General features: G+C 37.3%; 1 protein-coding gene across 4 annotated transcripts in view; it reads left to right on the top strand.

Moving 5' to 3' along the window:
- Positions 1-25,403, top strand: part of ATP13A3 (ATPase 13A3) — a 56,027-nt gene that overhangs the window by 8,249 nt on the left and 22,375 nt on the right. For 3 of the 4 annotated variants that reach the window (XM_068692755.1, XM_068692751.1, XM_068692752.1), the window contains exons 3-14: positions 10,520-10,613; positions 12,889-13,062; positions 13,978-14,148; positions 14,478-14,548; positions 18,362-18,442; positions 19,276-19,345; positions 20,111-20,245; positions 20,948-21,020; positions 21,749-21,880; positions 22,834-23,013; positions 23,879-24,036; positions 24,690-24,878. In XM_068692755.1, the coding sequence (XP_068548856.1) occupies positions 10,563-10,613; positions 12,889-13,062; positions 13,978-14,148; positions 14,478-14,548; positions 18,362-18,442; positions 19,276-19,345; positions 20,111-20,245; positions 20,948-21,020; positions 21,749-21,880; positions 22,834-23,013; positions 23,879-24,036; positions 24,690-24,878 (1,485 nt within the window). In that variant the 5' untranslated portion in view covers positions 10,520-10,562. Of the gene's footprint in view, positions 1-2,945; positions 3,262-10,519; positions 10,614-12,888; positions 13,063-13,977; positions 14,149-14,477; positions 14,549-18,361; positions 18,443-19,275; positions 19,346-20,110; positions 20,246-20,947; positions 21,021-21,748; positions 21,881-22,833; positions 23,014-23,878; positions 24,037-24,689; positions 24,879-25,403 lie in introns of those variants that run through there. The other variant, XM_068692753.1, reaches the window with a different exon arrangement.

The following is a 25,403-nucleotide window of genomic DNA, read 5'->3' as shown; positions in this document are numbered from 1 at the left end:
GTCAGGTTATATACGTTCTTGAGCATGAGAAAATACTCTTCTGTAGCTGTTTAGTCTCTGAATGAAACTGGTTTGCAGATTTTTCTGTTAAGTATTATTTTGGTTATTCAAACAAGGTAAGCTGTCCTGCTTGACATCTTAAAAGGTTGTGTCAAAGAACATAATTCAACTTTAATTTTTTAGATTGTTATACTTACAGTTTTAGCAATGTTGTGCATAGTATTTCTATTGATTGGTGCGTTTGCACACGAGGAGAGCTCTATCCATTGAAGCATTTCTGATCTAACTAAAGTGAATGTGGTACAAGATTAAGGCTTTATATCAGTTCAGTATGACTTGAAAATAAAAATGCACTTTCAGTAAACTTTAAAAACCCAGGTTTAGTTGCTTAAGTTTAACCTATTTGCATGGAAATACTTTCACTTCATTAAGGAAAAATCAGAAGGGAGTATAATTTGTTGTAATTTTTGTGAATTTGGAAGACACTGCACTTAGCCACGTAACCTGAACCTCAGGAACCTTAAATTGTATATCATGAACTTAGAAAAGTATGAAGAAAAACTTTGTCTCATTCAGAAGAAAAGTATGAAGAAAAACTTTGTCTCATTCAGAAGGCTCAGTGGAGAGAACAGCAAGAGGTACTCAATTGTACTTAGGATTAGAAAGAAAATAAAAGCACTGAAGCAGTTTGCTTGCTTATAATGAATGTGACTGGTTCTCTGAATATCCTGTAGTCATACCTATGCCACCTAGATGTGCTTCTGGAGAAACAAAGTTTAAATGTCTAAACTTTTAAGGGAAGGTTCATCTGATGTAATTAGGTTTCGCTTGGTCGTCTCCTTGAAATTTGATTCCAATGTTCTGATGTTACCCTCAAAAAATTTTCCAAGAATTCAGAGGAAGAGGGGGGAAAAAAAAAGTCATTGCCTCCTTTTACTGAGCATCCATACTACAAAAGCAAATACATCCCAGGGAAGTAGATACTCTGCACTGCACAATAAGGCGGCAGCCACCAGGAAAGGCTTGGCTCTTGGCACAGCCCCTGAGGGGAAATGCTTCCTTGAAAGGACCCATTGTTGCTGCATCTGGGTCTTCAGACTCCCAATTCTCTGCTGGAATGCTTGCGGTTCTCCTGGTGCTGGGATGGGGCATCTTTGCCATCTCTGTTATCTAACCGTGGTAGTCTTGGTTGTTTAATGAAATACATGTAGGAGGTCTGAGTCAAATTCATTCCGTGTGGAAAAGGAGGGCATTCTTGAAAGGGGCTTCAGTGCTCGGCTATTGAAGGCTAATATTGGGTGTAACGGCACCGTGCCTTACCCAAGATGTTTGAAACAGTTTATCTTTCCCTTCCAAGAATAAAGAAAATGTTTTGTTGTCCCTTTGTCAGAGTTCCTGAATTCTGACCCAAATGTCTAGTGTTCTCCATTCCAAAATAGGAAAGAAACGATAAGTATCTAAAATAAATGTATGCTTTATTGGATTCCTTGACTGTGGTGCAGACCTTCTTTCCTGTATGGCAGCCAGGTCAGGGATCCAGAAATTTAAAATAAAAGAACGGGCTATTCTTGTGTGCTTGAGAGTGGGAACATGCATTGGGGAATGTTGGCTTTTGGTGCTTAATTTCTCAGATGAAAATTTTCATAAATGTAAGTAGCGGCTGCTTGAAGTAAGATAAATGAGATTCCAGGAAGATTAAGTGATGAAGCGCTTGACTAGCTGTCCTTGATATGACCGACTGTTTTCCTAAATCCTCTCCTAATGTGTCTTCAACTTTTGCATATGCTATTGCAGTAGCAGAAAATTTTTAATTGATCTGATTAAAAGCATCTGAAGGATTTGACGACCAGTTAGAAAGTTTTCAGTCTAGTATCGGCTGTAGTACTTTGTTATCATGATGTATTACAATATGAGTTCATTGTTAGATATAGGATTATCTTTACTTAATGTAGTATGGATTTTACTGTAAACATTGCAATTGCTATTACAGCCTGCAGAAAGTATACTTTACAAAGAATACACTCTACAAATGTAAATACAATTTTGGTTTGGTGATTGTTGGATACAATGGTCTTCCTTAAGCCTAAACACAGAAACAAAAGCCTGTATTATAACAGAAAGCCCAAGATGGGAAGTGATAAAATAGGTATTGAGTGGAGGGCTTTGTTAAAATTTAGCTCGTGTACTTGTAAAATTTCCATGTATTCATGAAACTATTATGTCATTCTTATTGTTAGAACTGGGTTAGTTGACTAAAGTGTTAAGCTTTGTTTGTAGTACAAATTATAACCTTAGCTCCCTTCAAAATACAGCTGGAGGATTTTTGATCTTCTATAGTCCTTTCAGCCTGTATGTTGTATCCAAACGTTTATGGTATGTTATGTGGTTAATTTTATAATTAGGGGCACAGCCACAAGCTACAGGAGAACTGTAAATGGCAACAGCTTCCCTTCGTGTAAGGTGTTTCTCACATTGAAGGTGCCCTTCGAGGAGAGTATCTCTTGTTTTTGTAATTTGGGTTGCAAACTAGCAATAAACATTAATGTTAAACTTGTTAGTCTTTTAGTATTATTTTAAGTTAACACAGTTAAGGTCGTAATAGTGTATGTTGAAGTAAAATGCGGTAAGCTTTGTTTTCTACGGTCATAAAAAAAAATATCCCTAGGATTTAGGCTAAGTTGTGCAACAGGTATGAAGCGTGTGATTTGTTTCAGTTTGGAAATGATCTCTGAGTGACGTGGCTTTGTGTTCCAGGGGCAGGCAAAGACAAGACTTTGTGCGTGCACGGTGTCGTGCTTGCCAGGTGGTGCAAGAAGTCTTCAGCCTGCTGCTGCAGCTCAGATGTGGATCCCTCCTAGCCAGGGGTGTCGCATGATCCCGTCTGTCACAGGTGTGCCTCTGGTCACAGAAATGAGGTGGAAGAAGTCACTGTTGAGGGGGCCATAGCAGCGAACGTGAGAGGTGCAGAAATGCCTAGTGCGGGCACGGATGTGTTTGGAAGTTCCTTAGAAACTGAGAAGCTGTAAGCTGGAGCTGTGGAAGCTTTCCTTTGAGGAGATGCCTTGGCCGATGAGTGAAGGACAGATAAAATCCTGGTGACACGCTGTTTAGAGACAAAATGTCTTAATGTGGATTTTAGCAGGACATTCCTGTAGCCTTTGAGCATTTGTAATTCCAAGTCTGTTTAAAAACAGTCCTTCGCTCATTTTCAGGTTGCAGATTCTGCCAATGTTTTCAAAAGCAGCCAGCGGAGAAATTTTGGTAAGGACGACGTTATTTTCGCATATACTAAAATAAGACCTTTTATGTGAAAGAGGACGACTAGAATGTAAATATGGGACTGTTTTCCAAGACACCGTGGGCTGAAACTTTGGTTTTGGCTCTTGAAGGCTTGAAATGTTCTATTCTACTTTGTTTTTTTTTCAGTGATTTATTTTAGTATGCAATGGGTTATGTGATACAGTTTCGGAAGAGTGTGCTCCTAAATCATTTGTCTTTTTTCTCTTTTTTACAACTTAACCTTGTTTGCTCGTCCATTTATTTATTGGTACAGCACATTTTGAATGAACTCAGGGCTTCAGACTCAGCTCAGGTATTGTTTGTGGCACTCACTGGCAATTTGCAAGGGCAGGAGCTGTGGACTTGAGTAGTAATAGCTGATAAGACTTTTCCTACTATTTTTATGGCCCCATTTATAAGCGTGCTTTTTCTAGATTGTGAGCTTTTAAACTGTACCTAGAACTTCTTTCCTGTCTGCTGATAGCAGTTCTGACATCAGGTTAAATTTGTGCAGAATTTTTTTTCCTAGACATTCCTGATCTCTCTAGAATAATTTTGAAGGAACGTTTTAATTGTTTTCTATTGCTAGTGGTTGGATAAGAGAGATGCATATAAGCATCCTACGAGATTCAAATTATGAAGTAAACTCATTCAGAGCAACTTTTGGCATTAGGCTTGAGGTACACATGGAGAGCAGTCTTCGAAAGCACCATCACCTTGGATGTGCCAAGTGTGCCCATGCAGCACCTGATCCACATCTGAAAAGCTGACTTCTGTGGAAGGTCAGTGCTTTTCTTCTGGTAATCACTTCGTAAAAAGTACTGCCATTCTCTTCTGCTAATGGACAGCCACGACCCAGGCTGCATTCTCATCTTTCCAGAGCAATGGAACATATTTGATATCTAATGTGTTCTCAGATAATCACCTCTTCCTGGCCAGTTGTAGTTTGAGTATTTCTTCAATTTTGCATTTCACTGCTGCCTGTGTGGCAGAGATTGAACATCAGCTGGTGTTTTGTATGTGTAAAGCAGTTGCTTACAACTCGTAGGTTCATTGTATGGCATGCTGAAAGCCTTTACCATAATGCATGGAAAACTGTACTCAGTTTGGTAACTGCTCTAGATGTGTGGGGATTGCATGCTCCTGGAACAAGAATAAAACCTGGTAATAAACGTTGCCTTTGTAAGGTCTGCTACCTCGGTAGGTTGATTCCTTCTCGAGATAAAGGATTGGGAGCACGTCTGTAAACAGGAGAAATGTTTGATTTCTGAGTGACTGAAATAATGTTTGGCTTTCTATTTTCAGAACAAAACAAGGATTTTCTGTGTTTTGACAGCTAGTCAGGGTACAGCTGAATAAGATGTCTGCTATGCAACAGGCAGTATTTATGGTTAAGGAGGACTGCTCATGGTATTTATTTTTTTTTAATTTAGATATTTGAAAGACCTCTGATGAAATCAGGTCATTTAGAAACTTAATTTTCAACTCCAGAGCTGTGAAGTTCCTCTTAATGGAGGATATATTTGGTGTTAGTAAATTCTGGAAAGGAATCTTTAGTGTCTCAGTAATCCCTGAAGATACCAGAACGGATCCTTTTTGGACCCAAAGCCAGATGGGTTGCTTATTAAGACACTAAATTAGGTTTCAGAAACACGATTTGTTTTTGAGCTATATTTTATGATCTTTTTCTCGATGAGCCAATTGATTTTCTTGGTCTGAATTCTTTCCTGTAGAAATTTAGGTGTTTATTTAGTGACAGTGATTATGTAGGGAGCTGAGGAAGATCAACTTGTATTAATCTCTGCCCATACTTGTTTTTAAAATTCAGCCTGTTTCATGCCCGTCTCTAGCTTTTCCTGTCTGTTTTGCAATATCTCTGGATTTGCCCTTCATCATCTTACCAAAGCAGTGTTGCTTGATCGTTGTACAGAAAAGTAAATTTCTGCAGTGGTGGGGCAGTGACTGAGTTACCTGTTCTAGCTCTGCACAACTTGATGTCCAAAGCTCTTTTAGTTTAATCTATGCGACCACATCGGTATGCCCTGTGACAAAACCTAAAACCTTTAGAATGAAAAATGTGTGGTTTTTCAACTGCCTTCTTTATCACTGATTTGCAGCTTAAAATGAATTTTGTTGTCTTTCCTCATGACAGCTGTAAATACAAGGAAGGGTTTGGTCAGAAACATATGCTTTGAGCTATGCAGATAATATCAGGGCTCATGCATAGACCTGAAACTGTCTCTAGGATCCTTGGGAAGCATTTGTGGCTTGAATAGAATGAGCTGTACCGGCAGGCTGATGCCTGGAAGCACAGCCTCCATCCGAGCCCAATTACAGTATTGCAATTGTTCGTGCACAGCAGAGGAAAAAAAAAAAAAGCACATTCCAAGTGCCAAATTTTCTTTGATATGTTAATCTTTTGATAACAGTTTGAAAGGCCCTTGGAGACTTTTTTTTAGATTTTAGACAAAATAGTTCATTTGTCAGGACTTCCCTTGTAGATAGGGTCTGAGTTATTAAGAGCGGCCTCACAACTCATGATGACAAAAGCAAGTGCAGAGGACGGCTGCTAGACTGCTTGGGGGTAAGAGAAACTTTGAGTTATCTCAGGGTTTTTACAGATAGCTGAAAACAATAAAATAGGGAATATTTAAGATACAAATTTGTACATTCAGTTAATTGTGTATTTTAAATAGACAAATGTTTACACAGTATAATATATAAACTTATTTTTTATGCATATACATACATGGATTTTATGTCTTGAGCTGTCAAAAAATTATTTTCATCTATGCAACTTACTTTAAATTATCCAGTAACTGCAGGAGGAATCAAGTTTCTGTTTTTGTAACTATAGTCTTTCCAGCCCTTGACATTTTTCTTTTGCCATTATGATTTTTCCAGTTGAAATGAAAAACTGGAAGAATCAACTGATGGCAGTGATGTATACTGAAGCTGAATTAGTTTAAGGATTACAGACTTGGGACAAACGTTGGGGAGAATACAGAGAAAATGTCTTGAATCAAACTTGGAAGATAAGATTTGAACTGCAGTATTTTGCTAATTTTGCCACCTGTTAGCTGACCTCAGCTAAGCTAGTAGTCCTCAGAAATTAGGACTTGCAGAATCTTCAGGTTTCTTGATTGAGACTTACCGCAGTTCTTAACATTTTTTCCATTTGCTATGCATTTATTTTGCACCTTTTTACACTTGCTACAAACTGCCTATAAATATTTTGGTAAAACTTCTTAGCATCCTGGTTGTTTAGTCATGGTAGATCAACACATAGTTATCAGTGCAGTAGTTCAGGAAAAGATGCAATGTTTTCTTTGCTCTTTGGGGATACATGTGGTTTTAGAGCTCTGCATACTGCTGTAATTTCTCCAGTGATCTATTTGTAATCTACTTTAGCTCTGAAGTATGTGATGTTTTAATAAAGTTGCAGATTTACTGCTTAAGCCTGTGATTCAAGCTTGTTCTCTTAAAATTATTTATAATTTAGTCAGCGTTCAGCTGCTCTCTGTGCCATTTGTTAACGTTATACCTATATTATCTGTTCTTCTAAAAGTGAGTGATTTCATTCTTGTAGCCTGTGGCAAAACAGTGTATCCACGACAGGCTTTTTTGATACTTCCTACTTTTCTGACTGATACAATAGCTCAATGACTGAAAATTACCCAAGCTTATGCTCAGTGGAGCAATGGTAACTTTCACTGTTTGCATTGTTTTTTGGCTCCTTTAAAAATGAATATTGCCTTTATGTTGCTATTCCTCGTTTGTTAAATGGGGAGAGGGTTTCTCTAGTGTTTGCTCTAGGGAGTTGGATCAGAGGCACTTGGTATTTGAATACTGCTGAGTCCACGCTGCTTCTTGTGAGTTGAGTTCATCCTCGCTTTGAGTACTAGCAAGCTGGCATACTCTCTTGTAAGATGAGAAGTCCAGGGCTTACATTTAATTCTTTAATTAATAATTATTTAATGTATTGAAATGTTTAATTTCCCATAGGAGGAAGTGAAGATCGAATGCAGATCCCTGCAGTGGCAGGGTGAGATGCTGCTGCTGCTTTCTTCAGTCCGATGCAGCAGCCTGAGCTCTGACTCCAGGGAAGGCAACCCTGGGGTGGTGGTGGTCACCTCTAGTTTTTGGGAGATTAGGGAGAAGCAAACCCAGGGTAGTTAGCAATTTAACCCCTGATGCTGAGCATGGCTTGATGATGTGCTGGAAGGGATAAGATCAGAGAAGAAAGTGTACTGTTCTTCATTGCTGAGCAGTCATGATTTTCAGGGTCTACCAGCTAAGAAAAGACTTGTAATGATTTCTAAGGTTAGAGATCTGTGTTTCGCTTTAGCATGGAAAACTTGGGGCAGTATGTGAGCTATCAGATTGCATGTATTAGTTGAACGTTGCACAGAAGGTGAGTTTGTATAAAACAATGCAGGTAGAGCTAATGACGTGAGTCAAAAATAGCCTTTCCTAATGATCCTTGTGTATTGTCTGTGTGATTCTACCCAGCTGTTCAAAGAACTCATTAAAACACAGGAATTGCTGCTGTCAGTCTAAGTGCTGAGATTTCCCCTTGTGCTTCTTTGGGCTCACAGCCTGACGCTCCTTTCTCGTTGTGGGATGGCCCTGAACTCCAGCAGTCCTCTTTGTGCCCGCGGTGCTGCCTGTCCTGATGCATTGGCCGGAGGGAAGGCGCTCTGTTTAAGTTTATTGGTCTGCAAGCTGTTAGCGTTTATTTTGCTTTCCTGTATCGAGCATGGTTGTAGCTAGGTCTGTTTATCGAGGCTCGGGCTGAGCCTGCAGGCACGGGTTTGATGTTGCAGTGTGTAACGGGGAATACCTGTCTGTGTAGGAGCATGCTGCTTCAAGTTTGATAGATGTAGTAATTCTCCATGGCACTGTGAAGTCTGTTACAAGCATTGTTGGGTAAATACATGACTTTTTCTGGATATGTGACTTTTTTTTTTTCATGAAGTATGTGATTTGTGTAGTGCACATAAAAATTTTGACTTACTAATTCAAAAAATGTTCTCATAAGGTTTGTAGCAATCCTGTATAGGTTTAAGACAGACTTCATTAACTGACTTCTGTAAATATTTTTCCCCAGATGATAAAACTTCTTAGTGAATAAAAGTAGCAGTTTAGCCCAAAATGTGTTTTAGAACTTGTGTGACATACATAGTAGTTGAGGAAGTATCAGTAATGCATATCTTTTGTCTCAATTTCCAAATTAATTTGCAAGGAGAAAGATAGTCCAGAAAGGACAGAAGGAGAAAGATAGTTCAGTATTGGACAGTAGTAGAAAATTTTCAGCTTAATGATGGAAGTGCAAGCTGGTCTTTCTATCAAAGGGGACAGTTGTTACCAAATCAGCCTCCTGTGATACAGGAAAAATAAAAAGCTTCACCAAACAAACTGAAGTGCTGAGTTTCTCACTTGTAAAAGAGCCCCGTGTTGTGGTCCAGCTTTCAGCTTTGTGTGTGTGTTTGTTCCACTAGAGCTTTAGTCAGAGGTGGGAGCGGATTACAGAGATCTGAATTTGGGCAGCAAACCATTGTTGGATTCCTCCTTCATTTGTTGGCTTAGAAAGATGGCAGCAGGTCTCAAATTATGCAAGGATGTGATGATGGTGGATGTGGGAGTGGATTGTAAGGACTTCTTGAGGTTGGTGTTGCTGAAGTGAACTGCCTCAGTCCAGGGGCTGGCTTTGAGAGGAGTGAAAATGTCAAGGACTTAATGATAGCAAGGAACCTGGTAATAGTTGTGTTTTTATCATAATGCTACTTAATGTTAAGTATCTGAACAGTTGTCTCCAAGCTTTCAATGGGCAGCTGAGATGAAGCTAAGCAGATGGCTTTCACCTTGTTTTTTTATTTGGGGATCACCTTTTGCCTGAAAAATGACAATTACAATAACCTTGATACCTGCTGTGCTGTGAAAATGCATCCTTAATGCTTGAGGAGTATTTATGTGCTATGGTAAAAAGGGCTGTATCTAGAGAAATTAATATGTGTGCAGTAAATTAAATTAGTGTTATAGTGTTGATGCCAAGAATCATGCTTAACCTATCCATACTTTGGCAGGTAAGTACTGGCTACTCAATGTCTTTAACTATGGTAGGTGGTCCTGTGGAAATGAGGTACGGGCTCATGGATTATAAATCATATGTAGTTAATGGGGAACAGGGTGCCTGAATAAAAATTAGGTGCAGTTTTAATTTCTGAAATTTATCTTCTGGACTTAGCAACTTTAATTTTCTTTGTGATGCTGAAAGTTCTGGTGAGCCTTGTAGTATGTGGTAGCCTTTTGTCTGTAGTCAGACCCTGTTGGAGCAGGGATCTGTTTGCAATAGGTTCATCACATAGACATCTTGATATTCTCTCTTGCTTTTCTGTGTTCATGAAATGTGTGTTTATACTCTGTCCTCAAAGCACCTGTCAAGATTTGCAATTGTAAGGAATTTACTTTAAGAAGCAAATTTATAAAGTACAGAATCACAGAGTGGTTTGGGTTGGAAGGGACTTTAAAGATCATCTAGTTCCAACTCCCCTGCTATGGGCAGGGCACCTTCCTCTAGATCAGGTTGCTCAAAACAATAGTAAAAGAACTGGAAAACAGGCAAAAGACTAATTAACCATTAAGCATGTCTTGATTTAGAGATATTATGCTGGGAACATAAAGACCATGTGATCTTTCTAGCATTGTCCTTATTTTCTGCCTTTTTTTTTTTTTAAACACATACCAGTTTTCTGCTTCAATGAGAAATGCACATCTTAGTACTACAACACCTTTCCTTGAGGATAGCCTGGCTTCTGAAAGCATCTGATTTGAACCTATGACAGCATAGAATGAAAGGAGTGTGTAATCTTCACCTATTTTTAAGCTTTTGTAACACGTTTAGTTTACATTTCCATTGTGAAGCTTGTAGAATGTATGGAAAAAACCCTTAGTTTGTTGTATGTAGAATGTAGTAAGGTAAATCAGTACAAGCACTTTTCTCTCTTTCAAAGCCAGCCATTTCTGCAATATTTCGCTTATCTTCATCCTGTGTTAAATCTTAATATTTTACTGGAGCTCTTTGGGTCATTACTTCAATGCAAATTCAAGATCTATATTCATATGTTGTCAGTGTGTTTTATGTGTATGTACTTCAAGGAAAAAAAAAAACTTCTAATCTTAATACTTAGGCATAGAATCAGTAATGTTGCTTCAATTTTTAATTATTTTGTTTTTAAAGGTCTTCCATATCTCCAGTTGCGAAGTTCCATATCATACTAAAGATGGAGAAAGAAGAAAAGAAATTTGTCAATAAAGCAGAGGAGGATGAGATGGTAATTATTTCTGTACTCTATTTTTATATAGTGAATGAAACACATTTTTATGATTTTGTCTAGATGGGGCATATTCCATCAGGAAGCATAAAGAGTCAGTTTAAAACAACAGTTTTGTACTTGTAATCTTTTCAGGCATTATGAAATCTAGTCTCAGGATAAGGAATGTTTTTGCTGAAAGCCTTTGCAAAGGTGCTGGCTTGGCTGTGCTTAGGTCAGCAATACAACAGATAACAGATACTGGTGTTTAGCAATTTTTAAAGGAAAATGGAGGTGGAACAAGGTATTTTTTTCTCCAAACCCTGGAGCTTTTTTCTTGTTGTTTAAAACAAATTAATTATCCGTAATCTAGTTCTGCTTACTCTTGCATATTCATGTTTATTCAGGTGAGACCCCACTCCCTAAAACACAGAGAGCAGTTTTATGGGTATTTGGTAGCATTTAAACTTTGCTTCCTGATGGAGCAAAGGTATTTCTTATTGTTCTTCCTGAAAGATGCAGCAATTGGATTTGACAAATATAGCACCAGCTGAACTTTGAATTTCTAGTCCTTTTTACAGACAGCAGAAAATACTTGGGCTATATAGGGATTTCTGTTTTTAAAAAGATGAATTCCTGCAAGTTGAATTCCATGTTCTTTCTTCATGTACACTCCTAGAAAAAGTTGTTCATTACAGCACCTTTCAGACGGAGTAGGTAAAGGCACCTGACATCAGAAAGTCAAATTGCACTGCTTATGGCTTGATCATTAAAATAAATACTTTTTGGAGGGAATAACTTCTGTTTTGTCCCAAAAGAAGCATTAATCTCTCCCTTTATCTTTCACCTCCATGTTTTTAATGGTAAGAATTTAATATTGCCTCTGGTGTTTTGGGGATATCAGGGAATAATGGGTTTGGTCTCTTTTTTTTTTTGTAAGCTGAGAAGGCTACGAGGCAAACATGTTGAAAAGCCTTTTCTTAGTAAACATAATATTGTTTAATGAAAATTCTCAAAAGTATGCGAAAAGTTGGTGTTAATATGAACAATGCAGGTGGGGACTCAATGGGAACTTCAGTGCCATTTTGCAGCAGGAAATATAATCTAGTGATGTAATGCGAAACTCAGGAATGCAGCACGGCATCTAGTAAGCCACTGAATTATGTTCTGTTCCCAGCTGTCATCAGGTTAAGTTGGTACATGCCTTTGACCAAGGCACACTTAATACTCTGTGGGTTTTTTAATAGGAGAAGAGGCTTTTTCCAGCTGGTGCAAGGTACATAACCTTGGATAGTGCTGCTTGTGGTCTCTTAATGTTTCACAATAGCATTTCTTGTTAAATAGCAGACAAAATGATCCAGTTCCTTTACTACGAAGTAATATTTTACAAATGTACAAGTTTACAATTTTTACATAGCTTTTTAGAAAGTATTATGGAAATCTGTTCGCACCAGTAATCCAAAACTGTATGTTAGCTAATCAGATGCTAATCTGCTAAAACCTACACTTGAGAAAAACCAAATGTGCTTGCTTTTTTTTTTTTTCTTAAATGCTTAACTTGCTTGTGCAGTGTGCTGGCCATGGCCAAAAACATGATCATTCTCTGAGACTTAGGGTGAGTTGTGTTACAGGCTAAGTCTTTGTGGAGCAGTCCAGAAAGGAGACGGGTCCTATAATGAAGTGTTTTAAACAGTGTGTATGTTCTCCATTTGCAAGGCTTTTACTGATTTTTGTATTTCTGACTGAGCCAACCAGTCCTTTTTGTTACCTCCCCATCATGTAGTATGTTTTAAAAAATCTTCTCCAGAAAAGGAAAAAAAAGTTTTAAAATCTGGTTCCCTTTAATATTGCATTTTATGAAAAATTAATGTTGGCTTCCCAAGCTGGAGCAATCAAGATTGAGTCATGTGCACGCACACATTGGCTGAGGTTGGAAGCGACCTCTGGAGATAATCTAGTCTGACCTCCTGCTCAGGCAGGGTCACCTGGAGTGTGCTGCACAGGATCATGCGCAACTGGCTTTTGAACATCTCCAGGGATAGGGACTTCATGACCTCTCTGTGCAGCCTCTGCTAGCTCTCTGTCATCCTTACAATAAATAAGTTTTTCCTTGTATTCAGATGGAACTTGCTGCGTCTGTGCCTGTTGCCTCTTATCCTGTTGATATGCACCACTGAGAAGGTCCTGCCCCCGTCCTCCTGACACTCTCCCTTTGGTTACTTGTATACATTGATGAGGTCCCCTATCTTCTCTGCTCCAGGCTCATTGCTTGTTATTTGTTTCTGTTTCTGTACAGGAGATCTATGGTTATGAGCTATGTCGATGGAAGTTGGTGCTAGTTACTGTAGGAGTGATCTGTTCTGGTGGCTTTCTTCTCCTCCTCCTCTACTGGATGCCTGAGTGGCGTGTGAAAGCAACGTGCAGAAGGACGACGCTTAAAGACTGTGAAGTGGTTCTGCTGAGAACAACCGTAAGCCTATAGATAAGGGGGTGTGCTTCTGCAAGTTGGGAGTTGTTTCATGTCTCTTGCTGCGTGCTAAATTGTACAGATTCTTGGCTGCCAGGTAGATGTGATTTTACTTTATAGTTTTTTGATAGGATTTTGTTTTTATTATGTTTTATAGAAATGCAGAACTGTGCTCCTTGGTACTATATATAGCCTTGCTGCACATGTGGGAAGACTAACAGCTGTTTGCAGAGAACATGGTGAAAATAAAGTCTCTTGATTTTGAGTTCTAAGAATTAAATGAATGGATACCATTTTCATCAAAAGTTACAGAGCAGCTACCTTGTTCATATAACCTGATACACGTTTTTCAGGTTATTTCCTGTCTTGGTCAGCAACGTTACTTTTGCCAAATTAAGGTAAAAGTACAGGTCCATGTGTAGTATGATTTCAGATTATATTTTTCCTCCGGTATTGCTGTGTGCAGTCCCCTGTTGTTATAATCTTCGTATATATCCTTAGTTCTTTTAAGTTGCAGGGTGGATGAAGCTACGTGCATAGAAATCTCGTAGTCCCATCTACTACAGAACAAATATAATATTTCTTCAAGAGCTGAAAATGTCAAAATTCAAGTACTAAGATTCATGACTTTAAAAAACAAAACAAAACCCACCACCACCACCACAAAAAAACAAACAAACAAACAAAAAAACAAACACAAAACCTTCAACCCTTTCAGCGCAGAAAACATTCTTTCAGAATTGTGGAAAGAGATGTATTCTTAAGTCATCTAATATTAATTTGAAGATAACTTCTTTAGTTCTGTATAGACTCTGTCACCTGTTGACTTGTTTTGCTTGACTTTACTACAGCTACTGCAGTAATGTGGTGTTGAAATTCTGTTTTGATCAACCTTTTTTCATTTTTTTTCTCCTTAAGGATGAATTCAAGATATGGTTTTGTGCAAAAGTTCGTGTTATGCCTTCCTTGGGAGCCAATCCTTTACAGAATCCGGACTCTATTGTACACAAGGTTTCAAATGGCCATGCTGTTCATTTTTGTGAATCTGCTGCAGAAGAGAATAAAAACGATTTGAAAAAATACTTGCCTGTAAGTAGACCTTCAGTACTGTAGTTGCTAACTTTCAAAGGATGTGTGAATAGTATCTTGAGTTGGCATACACAACACAGTACAGTATGTGAGTTACTTCATTTATCTAAGAGGCTAACTGACTCCTTAGGTGGAGCAGAGATCTTTTCCTCAGTAACTGTTGTTACTGGACCTTGTGGAATTTTTGAAAGATTGTTTTGAAAGAAAAATTTTCAGTTTTCAGTGTAGGTTTTCAGAATTCAGTTTCTATCATTGTCCAAAATAAAGTCAAATCAGAAGAGAAGTGCTAAGTGGTGCCGGTTTGATATTCATGTCTGTTGCCCTTGCAGATTCGTTATTTCACGCATCACAGTGTGAAGTATTTCTGGAATGATTCAGTTCAAAGTTTTGATATTGTACGGTAAGAATATTTTTTTCTTCTGTATTTTACTTCAAACTGCATTTTTGGTAATATAACTTGCCTAAAAACGTGAAAAATAATATATTCTGACTAGCTGTTTCAGCTTATTGAGTCTTGGAACCACTCTGAGAGGGGAGAGATTTTCCAAGAGTCACGCTGTGTTTAGCTTAATTTACCTTTATTGAGCATGACTTACATAGGGTGACATGCTTCATGCCACTGCAGGCTTCTTGCCTGTTCTAGGTGTGTATGAGAATCTGAGCACCTGATTTTAGGCAGCAGTTCTCCTCTTATAAACTTGTAAAAACTTCCCTTTTGATGGAATATGTTGTTTGTTGAGTTGCTGCTGAGCTAGGCCCAGGAGGAGTATCTAGGAAGAGGGGAATTCATTTGCATACCTTGTTGCTCACCTTTGTGTAGGTCTGTGCAGCTACATTTAGTCCAGCTGAGCTGAAACTGATCGCTCTTTAGTAATGGTATCAGGTCTTTTGCATTGATAGAAATGCCTCTTAGTGGCTAAACCAGCTGTGCTCGCTGAATGCAAAGTGCTGTAATTTCTCTTAGCCAGCAGCACTGTTGCATGGCATCAGGGATGAAGAAGAAAATTCTGTTTCCTGGTGGTCCTGCTGAGGCCTTTCTATAGTGCTAACGAGTTAAATGAATGCAGGCTTCTACACTTCTGACAATCACTTCTTACAAGTAGAAGTCTAGATGAGAAATGTAGCATCTCCTTTTCGACTTAAATCGTTGATTGCTGCACTGAGCCATCATGTAGAAAAGCACTGCATACAGAAAAAAGACCAGTGACTGAAGAAAAAGTAACCAAAACTTCATAAGAAGAAACCTACTCTGTCAGTGTTTCTTCTGGTTTCCAAAAAAGCCTGTACAAATAATTCAGAAAGTTATCAGCAATGACAACAATTACAAGAAATGATCATAATACAGGCAGTTATGAAATTGAGAACTCCTCTGGGAGGGTGGAAATGTCTCACTTCGTGTGTTAATAATTAAAAGCTTTGTATACATTTTTCATGTTAGGCCTCTCACGAATTACAGCGGTGCAGGTAGTGATGCTTGTCATTTTACATTATGGGATCCTGTTTATATACCTGTAGTGTTGCTAAATTTAAACTGTTCAAAAAGAATATTTCCCATAGATGAGATTATAAAGATCAAACTGAAACTACACTTTTTGCTGAGAGTGGGTACAGGGGAAATTTTTACAACCCCACAAGTTTAGTAATAAGTGTTTGTTCCTTAGCATGAAAGCAGTGACTTGAAATATGGTATTTGCTCACTGTTTAACTGTGCCTTTTGATGTCCTTGTGATAACTCAACCAAGTTGTAAGCCTCTGAAAAATCTCAGATATGTCTGTGAAGTTCTGTGAGCATTCATTCAATCACATTCTTGCTAAAATGCCAAGTTCTCACTTGTGTGATGTGTTAGTAACCATTCAGCCTGACCACGGGTTTAGTCAGGTAGTGTAGCTGAGCTGGAAGCCAGTATTTAGCAGCAGGACAATGAAGAAAGGAAAGAGCCTCATATGAGACACCTGAGACTTGCAGAGTACTAGGTCACTTCTGTACAGGGTCATGAGTGAGTTTGGTGTAACTTCTCTCAGAAGTGAATTAGGTATGATCGTGTGGTGAAGTTCTAGATATCACCTGGGAATTGATAACTGAACTTTTGAATATAATTTTTCTGAGAAGTCTTTCAGAAGTGCATTCAGACCAGATGCTTTCACTGCAATACTTTTTGTAAGCTACTCTTCAGGTTCTTATGTAAAAACAGAAATCAGTTTGATTTCTGTTTTTACACATGACCTGATAGAGAATCAGTTTGTAAAGAGATGGGGCTTTAGACAGAGGGCTTTGTAATAAAATCCTAGTGCAAGCAATACAGTTACAGTTGGGATCTGAGCACAATACCATATAATGAAGATAAGTTTACTCTGTGCAGTTAATTATGGAGGTATCCAGAAGACAGAACGGTTTGATCACATAATTAAAGTCTTATCACTATACAGAAGGGAAGCAAATTAAGATTTCTTAGGGAACTAATTCAGTTATGAGAGCTTGAGTTTTGTATCATTGTTCTTTTCATAGCAATGTTAAGGTCCCTGTTTTAAACACAGGAAATGCAAGTGTAATTGTTCTTAAACTAAATCAGACCTGGCCACATAGCCAAAGAGGATGCAGCTTTGACCCTGTATGACTGTTTTGTTTTAGCTAAAGTCAAATGAATCCCTTGGTGATTTGATGAGTATTTTATGTAATAAAGTATGTGCCCAAAGGGGTTTATTTAATGCCTTGGGAATTCAGTTCTGTAACACTTAGGTGGAGATGCCAATTTCTCTCACTGCAGACTGAGAATTGAAATACTTTCCTTTTCTGGGCAAAACCGGGAGAAAAGAGCTTCTGAGGAAAAACTCCAGGAGAAAATAGAGTAGAAGGCAGTTCCGGGTCTAAATAGTGAAAGGGAGAGTGGAAGATAATGCCTATGCTGAGAACTGCAGCTAGGGACTGAGATAACACCCTGCTAAAAGCTTTGTCGTAGCCTGAACGTTGCACGTGCCGATATGCACATTGCATATAAAGCACTTCATTTTAGGGGCCCTTCCTAAACCCATTTCCCACTTTTCAGGAAAAAGAAAAATTGTTTGGGACAGAATGGGGCAAAAGGCACAGTTATGAGAAGACAAATATGTATTGATATAAAAAATATTTAAAATCCTTAACCTTGAAATATTTTAGGGAAACCTGGTAAACCTGTAGCCAGATTTACACACAAAGAATTTTAAGAGAATGTGAAGATGTTACCAGAAGCTGCCAGAAACATGATCCAAGTCTTTGCAGTAGTGAGGGTATTTAGCTCCTCTCCCCATGTTCTAGAGAATGGAAATAATTTGTATTATCTATGCACAATATATTTTTTCTTCACTGGGACATCTCAATCCTATTTAGTAGGTAACTTAATGGTTATGCAATATAAAAAAACAAACAAACCCTTGTGCTGAGTAGTGCTGTTTTTTCATGTGTGTGAAAGCCATTTGGAAGGCAATGATATTTTCCTGTGCATCCAAAGCATATCTGCTAGATAATATATCTGGACATTGGATTTGATATGTCCTTAATGAGTTTGTTAATTACAGCAATCTCATAACTGTGAACATGATATTGGTTCAGGTACACTTTCTTATCTGCAGGTCTTCTATCTAAATCATAGCATTTCCTCTTGCACCATATAGGAGTCGTATGAAGATGAGTCTTCCAGTGCTGAGAAGCACTTGAAATGTAGACTGTATTTTACCTATTCACGGATAAAATTTTGATAGCAAGATGCTGCAGAATTGCTTCAGTATAGGGTTACCAGATAAATTGATTGATACTGTTTCTGAAATACTTCTAGTACTTGTTAGAAGTAAATGAAGTAGATAATTTAAAGAAACTGTAATACCCATTGGTTTCATATATTTTATATAACTAGTTCACGTATTCTTTTTACGGGCTTTTGAATACTACTTAGGCTAGCATTTTAGTTAGTTTTTGACATGTAACTCTGTTATAACTGAAATGAAAGTATGACTATCCTAAGGTGTAAGACATATCGGTAAGAGAAATGCTTCTAACATCTCGCTGGTATCTATAGGTGCGTGACAAAAATAGCTAGAAAAGCATTAATCCTTAGACTGTCTTTGTTCTTTTTTAATACAATGTAGCTCTTGGCAAGGGCCCAGCACTCTCTTGTTGCTGTACACTTAATTTTAAATATCAGGTTTCTGAAATAACTCATTGACTTTTTCTACTACTTAGAGGACTAGATGAATCTACGTTCTGTTCTTCAATTCATAATGAACACAGCAGAGGGCTGACAAAAGGGATGCACGAGTACAGGTAATGTTACACTATCAGAGGGAAAGAGTTGTTTTCATTCAATTACCTCTGCTCCAAATGTTAACATCATTAGAAGGCAACTGAGAATGGTCAGTGTTTACAGACAGTCCCTTAAACTTCCTTCAAAGAAGGCTGTCAGAAGATGTAGGGAATTCGACTTTTTTCCTATGTGTATGCTAGGTAAAAACCAGTCTGAGACCATTCTGGATTACTTCTGGGTTTTGTTGCTTTCCTTGTTCTTTTTCCAAATGAGACTTTCTCAGAGTTTTAAATACGGAAGCATCTGCTTGATCCTTCCGCTTTCTATTGATTTGTGGCTTTTCCTACAAGTCCTTAAGAATACACTTCTACGTGATGAAGCCTTTCATGTCATTAAACCAACTCAGATCCTATCAGAATCAGTTTCTTGCTTCCCCCTTTCATGATTTGCATTTCATCATGTTAAGGATAAAATTAAGACACAGAACCATGAGAACAGTATCTGACTTTAGGCTAAAGGTTAACATTTGTTTGAGCTTTAGCTAGAACCCCAGACTGGCTTTCAGAATGACATATTCATTAAGATTGGACCTGTGCATAGTTTATAGAGAAATCTCATTGTGAAAGAAAAATGAAGGTACAGTTTCAATTGAAATGAATATTACTTTCATATTTGAAATGTGTAATATCTCACTGGATAAACCTTTTATGATGAATGCCTTTTGAAATGATAAATGTGGTAAAAAGGGCCATGGGTTAAATGATACTTTATACTTTCTCATTCTGATTGAATTATTTAAAAAGGAATAAGGTCTTTAAAATTTTAAGTCTCTTTTGATACTTCTTTAATGCAGGAAAGCGTTCTATGGAGTAAATGAAATTGCTGTGAAAGTGCCTTACATTTTTAAGCTTCTGATTAAGGAGGTAAGATCTTATATTTACAAAAAAAAAAAGTATATAATGCAAAGCCAAATGATACAGACTTTTTTTTTCCTCAAGGGCTCCAAACTTAAGAGGCCTTTGCTGCAAGCTCTTCAGAGTACACGATGTACTGCCTTACTAAGGACATTAAAGAAGTGTCAGAATTATTTGAGAGAAATAATTTGATAAGAAAATATTATTTTCTTATTGATCATTTCATACTTAAAACCACTAACTGTGTTCTGCCCTATCAGCCTGGAGATCATGCATTACAATTTAATCATTGAATCAAGCGTGTTGTTTTTTTTTTTTGCATATACTCTTGTTTGTTTCATTTTCCTTGTATTAAATGGATTTGAGTAACTGGCATGTTATTCACGTGGTAATACATGTAAGTTAGAACATTTTGAACAAAAACTCTCAAACCTGAGCTAATGGGTAAGAATATATTTACTAATAAAAAGTAAATATCTGATGCATTGTAAGTTACAATTAAAATAATCTAGAAGTTATCTATAATTTCGCTTTGTGTAGGGGAGGGTGCATGCAATCTTAAAAGTATGTGTTCATGTGCTGTTTTAATGAGAATTGTACTTCTGAAGGGTTGAGGAATCAGTGAAACAGAGGGAACAGTTTGGCAAAACAGACAAATATCAGGTGTAAAAGGACTGAAAGTTTTCTGTCTTCTGTTGAGGAGGATTTTAACTCTTCTGACTAAGAAAGCATGTGACCTTTTGGTGTAACTTTATTGTTCTGTCGTTCTTCCAGGTTCTCAACCCTTTTTACATTTTTCAGTTGTTCAGTGTGATATTGTGGATCACTGATGAATATCACTACTATGCATTAGCAATTGTGATTATGTCTGTAATATCCATTGTTAGCTCGCTCTACACCATTAGAAAGGTAAGTTCAAATAAAACATGCATCATTTCAGCTTTTATTTATCAGGCTATTTTCATATGAAATTGGTGACAAATTTTAAGAATTTTTCAGAAGTATATGGGTAGAATCTTGTTAGGGATTTTTTGTGTTTGATCTGGAAGAATTTGGACCCGTGGTACTCTTGAGTCCCTTTTCTGCTGACTTGCCTTGCTGTTGAATTGGCAGGTTGGCCTGCCTCCTTTTCAGATAACGGAAACATTGCCTCACTTAAGTAAAACTCAGATGCAAATCTATATAGCAAGTAGAATTTGATTGTATTGCTTCCATCTTGCATAGTTTCCTTCGATTTGAGAAGTCTGATGTAATTGAGCACCAGCCAAACTTGTAGATGAAGTTACTAATCATCTAAGTTCATACAAATACTGCAGTTCTTGCTTATGTATGTTTAGGAGCAAATTTTTTAATAATATTTTGTGACAGTGTGTATTTTTTTTTTTTTTTTTTGCAGAATGCTGTTGAAAGTAGGAACCTGTACAGGCTGATGCACTTGTACCTTATTTGCCCATACTTTCATAGACAATTTTAAAAAATAGTTTAAAGGAATATTTTGTTCTAAAAGTATTAGTAAAGAATCTCCTAATTTTTGCTTGTAAGGATATAATGTGCATTTAGAAGAAGAGAAGCTGTGCTTCAAAATAATGACATCTTTTCTTCCCCTTGTAGCAATATGTTATGTTACATGACATGGTAGCAGCTCACAGCATTGTCAGGGTTTCTGTCTGCAGAGGAAATCAAGGTAAATTTCACAGGTATTTGGACTGTTGAGTTTAAATTACCCATTGCGTGTGAGTGTTACCGCTTCTTTTCTTTGATCAGCTTGAAATGTTTGCATTTCTTAGCAAAACTGCATGAGAAAAGGAGATCTTGTGAAGTGGAATTGAGATAGGGTAGTCATCTGTTTAGTGTTATTCTTCTGGATGGTATTTTTAGAGACTATTGGGTTTGCTCTAGATGAGGCACTTTTCCTGTTTCTCATACCTGCCATTCCAGGTATGTGGTTATCATTGTAACTTCTTTTTTGGTCTAAAGATTGTGCATGCTGTGGGTTTCCATTACATTTTAATGACACAGCAGAGGCTTCAAATTAATTTCTGGACTTCTGCTCATTTGGATGCTGCAGTAGCCAAAGATGGTTAGGCTGTGATGTGAGATTCCATTTTGTAAGGCATGCCTTTGTATTGGACTTCGGTCTCTACAATGAACTTTATCGCTAATATTTTTTATGATCTTGACTACTTTCTTTTCTTACGGTAAACTATACTTATCTACTTTAGGGTTTAATCTGTGATAGAACTGGTTTTATCAGTGGCTATTGTTTCACCTTTTCAAAGACTTTTCATAGTGCAATTAATAAAGTGGAATAGAATCTTAAATATCACCACCTGGATCTTATCTGCAAGCATCTGTTGGGTTCTGTAGCTGGTGGCTATTTTCAGGTAAAATTGTTTGTGTTCTGATGCTTAGAAATAGAAGAAATCCTTTCCACCGATCTTGTGCCTGGAGATATCATGTTGATTCCATCTAATGGGACAATTATGCCATGTGATGCAGTACTTCTCAGTGGTACTTGCATTGTAAATGAAAGCATGTTAACAGGTAAAGTCAATTTGGTACACTTTTGTGTGGCTAAAAACACTTTCATATCCATGCATGCTTAGCTTCCAGCATTCTCTAGTAGAAGTGCTTATTTTGCTTCAAATGTGTATGTGCTTGCAATTAGTTATGCTCATAAGTACTTACGTACTTATGCTTATCTGCAACAGCTGCCTGGTAGAGCTTGGCAACTCCAAAAATGAGTGATGGTTTCTTGTTGAAAAAGCTTTCTTTTTAATGGTATGTCTTCCTGCCTCTTGACTTGGTGTTCTCAGTGCAGATTGAATTGTGCAGCGTTTTTTCAGAATTCTTAGCACAAACTTTTCAACCGCTGTCAAGAATGATGGTAGTGAGTAGGCTTTTCTGCACTGTTTATAAAAACAAAATAATTATCTCAAGTTGTTGCATGTATATTCTGAGACCAGAAACCTGATGTCATTGCAGAACAGCTTGAATGAATAGAATGGCCTTTTTGTTATTCCTAGGATAATCTGTCCAAACTGGCAGCATTTAGAAAATTGTACTTCAGAGATTGTGTATTTTATCACATTCATTTCTTTTAATGTATTTGAGCCTCTTCCTGCTGCTAGCAACAGATAAAATTGTTGCCCTGGTTTGAATATACTCAGTCACTAAAGGAGCTCGGAATAATTTCCATCAGCTTCTAGTTTTTCTTACTGAAGATGGGGTGATGCATTGCAGTAGAAGGAAGCTTGTCCTGTTTTCTCTGAGCTGTCTTTTGCACTTGTCTGATTTGAAGTAAGAGTTGGGTAAGGAACTTGATGAGCTGAGGTTAATAGGTAAAGGATTGTCTGATAGTTTGCTGTAAGGAAGAAGACTTCTTCTCTAAGTCTGTATCTGTGCTGAAGTGAAATTGCATTGTTCTAATTGAAGTTGTGAAGGAAAAAGTGCCTATCCTTATTTTACTTTGCTTAGAGACTCCTTTTCCATTTAAGGTGAAAGTGTTCCTGTCACGAAGATTAACCTGCCAAATCCTTCGGAATACCCCAAAACAATGGGAGATGAAATATACAGTCCAGAAGTGCATAAGCGACATACTTTGTTTTGTGGAACCAATGTAATTCAAACCCGTTTTTATACTGGAGAATTAGTCAAAGCTCTAGTAGTGAGAACAGGTATAGACTTTTAAGTTTACCACTTGTTAACCTAATACTCAGTTTTCTAGGTGTATGTCAACTGATACTTCAGTGTATTGTGTTGAACGTTGCTGCGCATGGATAAATAACCCAATTAATGTGATAAATGTCTGTTAGAACAGTAACAGAGCTAGATAATGGTATGGGGAGTATCAGGTGGCAAATAAGGATGTGAATCAGTCTTCAGCATTAATTTTAGACCCAGCTTTGTGTGTTTTCAAGCCCCATAGATGTGTATTTTATTTTAATGGGTTGGTTGAACTGTGTGTGCCTCTTTTCAAAGGCTTATCATACTATTGGATTGGCTTTATGGTGGACTCCACTTGTTTTAATGGAGTCATTGACAACACAAAATGCTGTTCTTGGTCCATGGTTTTGTCAAAGTACATAACATTGGCCTAAAATCTGCTCTGTCTAGCCCTTGTTACAGAAGTGTTTACTCATCCTAATATTTTTAAAGGTTTAGCTTCAGATAAATATATATATATTTTTTAATTTAAAAACAACTATGCAGACTACAGAGGTTAGGGATTCTGTTTTACAAAGATAGTATTCAGAAAAACATCATGAAATAGGATAATAGTAAACTATAAACCACTTGAATGTTTACTGCCCCTGTAGAGGAAGAGTTGTGCATGTCCTTGTCACAGGAGAGAAGCACATGTATGACAAACGTGTACATTTTTGAAGCACCTTTATTATAGTGTTGCAAAATATGCTACTGTATGTTGAAAAAGTCTCAGTGAAATGAGTAGCTTAAGGGATTTTTTGAAGGTTTTAATATCTTTGAATAGTTTTTATTTCTTGTTTATACTTCTGATAATTCATTCATTTTTGTTTCTAGGCTTTAGTACTGCTAAAGGACAGCTTGTTCGTTCCATACTATATCCAAAGCCAACTGACTTTAAACTCTACAGAGATGCCTACTTGTTTCTCCTCTCTTTGGTAGTGGTGGCAGGCATTGGGTTTCTTTACACCATTGTCAATAGCATCTTAAAGAAGGTATGTTTTCATTTCACTATACTCTTGTCCAGAACCACCTTATTTTAGAAAACCATTGATTGTGATTTCCATCACACTTCAGATGATTAGAAACAATTAGATCTTAAGTGAAAGTATCTTTGCTTTATTTTCTGTCAATGGAACAAATAAAGCAAGCTTACTGAGAAAAAGATTCAGAAGAAAAGCAGAATTTTGGATATATTATGATGAAATATGGGTTTGTTACCCACCTGATCTTTTCTTCCTTTTTGGACATGAGATTGCCATCTGACTCATAATCAGTTGGAAGAAATCATGTACAGCAAATCTAAAGTATACGATGATGAAGTCTCAAGAAACTGATAATTGATTAGTTGATAACTTCTTTTTTTTTTTTTTCTTTTAAGTTCTTGCATTACTCATTTGCTGTTTTAAAGTTTTGCAGGGAAAAGAGTGGAAACTTGAAGTTATGGATTGTGTGTATTTTAGGACTGGCTTATCATGGTTGATACTGAGTGGGTGAAGATATGCTTGGTTTCTGGGCACTCCAGAACCCACTATGCTAGTGAAAGCACCGCGCAGATTTTGCTTTTGGTAACGATGTTGTAGCACTTCATTGAGACAGTGATGCTCTCGAGTATTGAGTTCTTCATTAAATTTGACCTGTATTGCAGGTTCCAGCTCATACCATCATCATCGAGTCTCTTGACATAATCACTATCACGGTGCCTCCAGCACTCCCTGCTGCCATGACTGCTGGCATTGTTTATGCACAAAGACGGTTGAAAAAAATTGGTATCTTCTGCATCAGCCCACAAAGGATAAATATTTGTGGCCAACTGAATCTCGTGTGCTTTGATAAGGTTGGGTGAACTTTGTAACTTTGTGTTGCTACCTGAAAAGACAATGTGTAATAAAAGGGATTTCATATACGCTAGTAACTACAGGGAAACACATTACTTCTGTGTAAGTTAGGTTACTATTATTATTTTAACTTTCAGGTATTAAATGTTTAGCATCAGCTAAATTACTTAATTTACAGTATGCTCTAAAAAGTTTTTATAATATACAGTTTGTGTTTTATTTCAAGACTGCTAAGTCCTGACTTACTGGCAACCCAAAATTGTGAGTGATGTGGGTTTTAAGAGCTTTTATTTTGCACACAGGCTTCTTGATGTCTGAACTGTGAGGCCAGTCTTGTTTCTCATTTACATTTGTTTCAATGAAAAGCCAAACCAGAGTATTATTAATATTACTTAACAGAGACATGATTGAAAGACAGTAATGCCACCATCCAGAATCCATTTGATCTTCTTCATAGAGATTTTTATCTGAAATCTTAAATATCCAATCATAATTTATTATTTCCCTTGTAAATATTTTTGTAA

Source organism: Anas acuta, chromosome 9 (genome assembly GCF_963932015.1).
Source record: "Anas acuta chromosome 9, bAnaAcu1.1, whole genome shotgun sequence".
NCBI classification, from domain to species: Eukaryota; Metazoa; Chordata; class Aves; order Anseriformes; family Anatidae; genus Anas; species Anas acuta.
This window is presented reverse-complemented; position numbering and strand designations above follow the sequence as displayed.